This window comes from Juglans microcarpa x Juglans regia, chromosome 3D (assembly GCF_004785595.1).
Source record: "Juglans microcarpa x Juglans regia isolate MS1-56 chromosome 3D, Jm3101_v1.0, whole genome shotgun sequence".
NCBI lineage: Eukaryota > Viridiplantae > Streptophyta > Magnoliopsida > Fagales > Juglandaceae > Juglans > Juglans microcarpa x Juglans regia.
Window position 1 is genome coordinate 28,090,250 of NC_054598.1, and position 3,669 is coordinate 28,093,918.

At 35.5% G+C, this 3,669-nt stretch overlaps 1 protein-coding gene across 1 annotated transcript; it reads right to left on the reverse strand.

Annotated features, from left to right (window-relative positions):
* Positions 1-2,849: 2,849 nt before the first annotated feature.
* LOC121255188 (CLAVATA3/ESR (CLE)-related protein 16-like) lies at positions 2,850-3,194 on the reverse strand. The gene has a single exon (XM_041155466.1). It carries the CDS (start codon positions 3,192-3,194, stop codon positions 2,850-2,852), a length of 345 nt encoding a protein of 114 aa, XP_041011400.1.
* Positions 3,195-3,669: the final 475 nt, after the last annotated feature.

A 3,669-nucleotide genomic window follows, 5' to 3' on the forward strand; every position in this document is an offset into this window, starting at 1 on the left:
TTGCATATATTATATGAATGCGACATGCATTGATTCAAATTATAAATACGGTATGTTTGAGTGGTTGATCATCATGATTAATTTATTAGCCTTGGAACCACCTTCTGTAAACCATATTCGTATGGGACCCCTTTCAGTTAATTACAAATATTAATTGCTGCTTCCATATGTTGGTCATGTTGCAAATATATATATATATATATATATATATATATATATATATATATATATATATATATATAGCATAAAAACAACCCGTGAAGCTAGGGTAGTCAGATCTTTCTTCGAAATTAAAGAAACTGCAAGATGCAAGAGCCAGCAAATACATGGATAAGAGGTAGGTGGAAGCAATAAACAAGAGTAATTTTATGGAATATCTTAGAGAGAGAGAGAGAGATGGAAGTAGTTGCATTCTTATGACACCCGCTTTAACTCTCACATTTATAAGCTCCAGAATTGCCACCCCCAAGCAAGCAAACATTCATATATGTCATCATGCATGCATGGGGAAATACTACTGATACCGACTTTGCGCCAAGATACATAATATATATATATATATATAAAGCCTTCGTTTCTTGTTACAGAATCTTTAGGGTTTATCAAACCTATATATATATATATATATATTTCCCAGTTTAGTCAAGGTATATATATATATAGGACAAACGGTGGCCATTTCTTACGGAAATTTATCGGGTTCAGTTGACAAAACTGATCATTAATTCCAAGGAAGTTTCTATAGCTTCTTAATTTATTATGGATCTCACCTTCGGTTCGTGTTCTTTGTTTCGCCCCATAAGTGACACTGAGACAACAAGTTATATATATTTTGAGAGAGAGAGTAACCACAAGCTGTACTCCTCCATTCTGTGAGCTGATATATGCATGGTATGGTAGTAGCTAGCGCAGTTTAATAATATTATTGAAGAACTGAATGGTACTGGAGTAAAGATACAAAGACAATAAATGTTAGAGTCAGAGGTTCTGTTAATCAAATGATCACATTAATAATTTCTTCTCTCCCTTGCAAGGGTAAGCTTGGGAATTTGAGTTCGACACATGGGAATGCACCAATAATTGCTTTGGTTTACAGTCATGTTCTAAATCTTGAGAAAGCGTGTTGGCCCTTGAGACAGGCATCCTCTGATCTTTAAGATCAGGAGATAGAGAAAAAGAAAAAAGAAATATGCGTGCATTTAACTCAAAACATATGTAGAATAGGACTTCTAGGAATAATCAATCAACTACATCCAACCAATAGTTAAAGCGGTCCAGCCAGCCAGCCAACCAGCCAGCCAGGCCAGGCCAGTGTGTCACACCTTCTTGCTCATAAAACACAGAAACTACACACGCTGATCAGTGCTCTTCTGCCCACCTATAGTACTACTACTTTGGCAAATAGTTTTTACAGTGAGTATCATAAAACCCATATTTTTACAGCGAGTCTTACTTTTATTCAAAAAAAATTTGCTGTGCTTGCAAAATTAAGTCTTAATATAGCATTAATGATCAAAATAAACTACTCCAGATTTCATTGATCTCTTGGCATCGCTGGAGGGTCATTCTACAGGCTCTAAGCAAAACATCATATATATATATATGAAGTATGAACATTAATCAAAACTGGTAAGTGCTTGTTTCGAGAGTGAGATGAAATGAGAATTTTGTGAATAGTAATAAGATAGTTTTTGAATTGTAATGAAATAGTTTGAGTTGAGTATTTTTTGGATTTTGGAAAAAAAGAAAGAAAAAATTGAATAAAAAATATTGTAAAGTTAAAAATATTGTAAAAATATAGTTTTGTAATATTATTTTTACTTGAGATTTGAAAAAATTATAATTGTTATTAATTTTTTATTTAAAGTTTAAAACAGTCGTAATGATTAGTTTAAAAAATTTATATTTGAATTATGTTTTAAAATAAGGTGTGAAAAGATAAAATGAGAGTAAATAAGAATTTTGATACCTCAACATCCCATCCCATGCTGCAAACCTGCCCTAAGACAGCCGGAACTCCGTTAGAAATTTTATTACAAATCAAGTTTCAATCATCAGGACTCTACACTAGCTGGCTAGCCACCTAATTAGCTGTGAAGAATCTATTCTTTTGCAGGACTAAAGGAATCTGCTTCAATAGTCTCTCTTATATATTGGCCATGTTTCTTCATTTCTTTTTGCTTCCTTTTTGGGTACTGATAAAGGCAGAGAGAGGGCGCTCCTCTCACTTTTGATAAAACGTACGCCATGCACTCTCAATGAAATGCAGAAGTGGGCTACCATTGCTTGAAGTTAACCAGAGTCATTAGTAGTACTGGGACTGTTCAGTTTGTGATGTTAGGGACAATTTCATGGTAGATAGAACCAAAATTATGATGATCATCTCTACTGTTAAGGAAATTAATTATGACGTGGCAACTCTCCCAAGCTGAATGCATGCAATGCAATGCTTGAATAAATTTTTGGCAAAACAAATAAATTAAAGAAAGTAAACGATGAAACAGTAACTACACCATTAAATTTGATAGCTTTTTAACAGAAGGTACGGAAAGAAAGAAGACTGCAAAAGAAACAAGAGCATTAACACTAGCCTGCTCACTATCTTCCTTTTTTTTTTTCTTTTCTCTTTTCCTCGTTCTGGTTACCATTGATACATTGTACCACAACCTCATTAAACTTGACTGAAAAGGCTAGAGTATGCTCTCATTCTAATACTAAAGTGAGAAAGGGGAACAAAAGCAGATAACAGAAAGATCTTACAGTCATTTTCCCATCTTAATTAATTCCTAGCATTAATAAGTACTCTACCATAAACACTGCAGCTAGAATAACCTACCCTCGGATTTTCACTAGTTGTGAAGAGGATTTGGACCTGTATGAATTATTCTCTTGTCGTCTCCATATAGAGTCTCTCGCAGGTCACCATTATTTGCCACAACCTGAGATGGAGTAGTACTAGTAGTACTCGAAGGTGCATGAAACAACGTCTTCGTCGGCGTCTCGAAAAACCTCTCTTTCCCCGGCGGAGACCTAAAAAGCCGGCCTCCGGCATCTTCATGATGAGCAGCAGCGAAAGACAAACTTATCTGGGTGAAAATTAATACGACCCACAAGAGGAAAATTGCAGTAGAAGCTCCAGCATGCCTGGCAGTACTCCCTCTTGCTCTTAGACCTTGTGACGGAACTGTATTCATTGCATTAACTGTGGCTGTAACAGTTCTGCTTCTTCAGAACAGAAAATTAAAGGAGCAGGACCATAAGAAAGGAGTTCAAAAGTCAGATCTCTAAACCAGAGAGTAGCTAAGCTAGCTAGCTAGAGAGTAAATAGAAGTGGGTTTTGGATGATTATTCTGAGAGTGCGTGCAAGAGAGAAAAGACCAGCAGCTAGCCTTGCTGCTTCCTCAACTTAAGGGCCTACTCACATGAGCTTGACCCTTGATTCCTGGAACCTTCTAATATTTCTTATATCTATTTTCCACTTTTGAAATATCTTCGAAATTTGCACCTTTGACTCACACGGTCGAAACTCCTCAGCTTTGAGTTTTCTTCTCCCAATATTATAGCATCTCTGGTTCTCTTCTACCTCTTTGTTAGTTCCTGCATTTTTTATTTTTTATTCTTTCATAATTATATAAGAAAGTTTTGTGTCATGTTTGGGTTGGAGAGGAG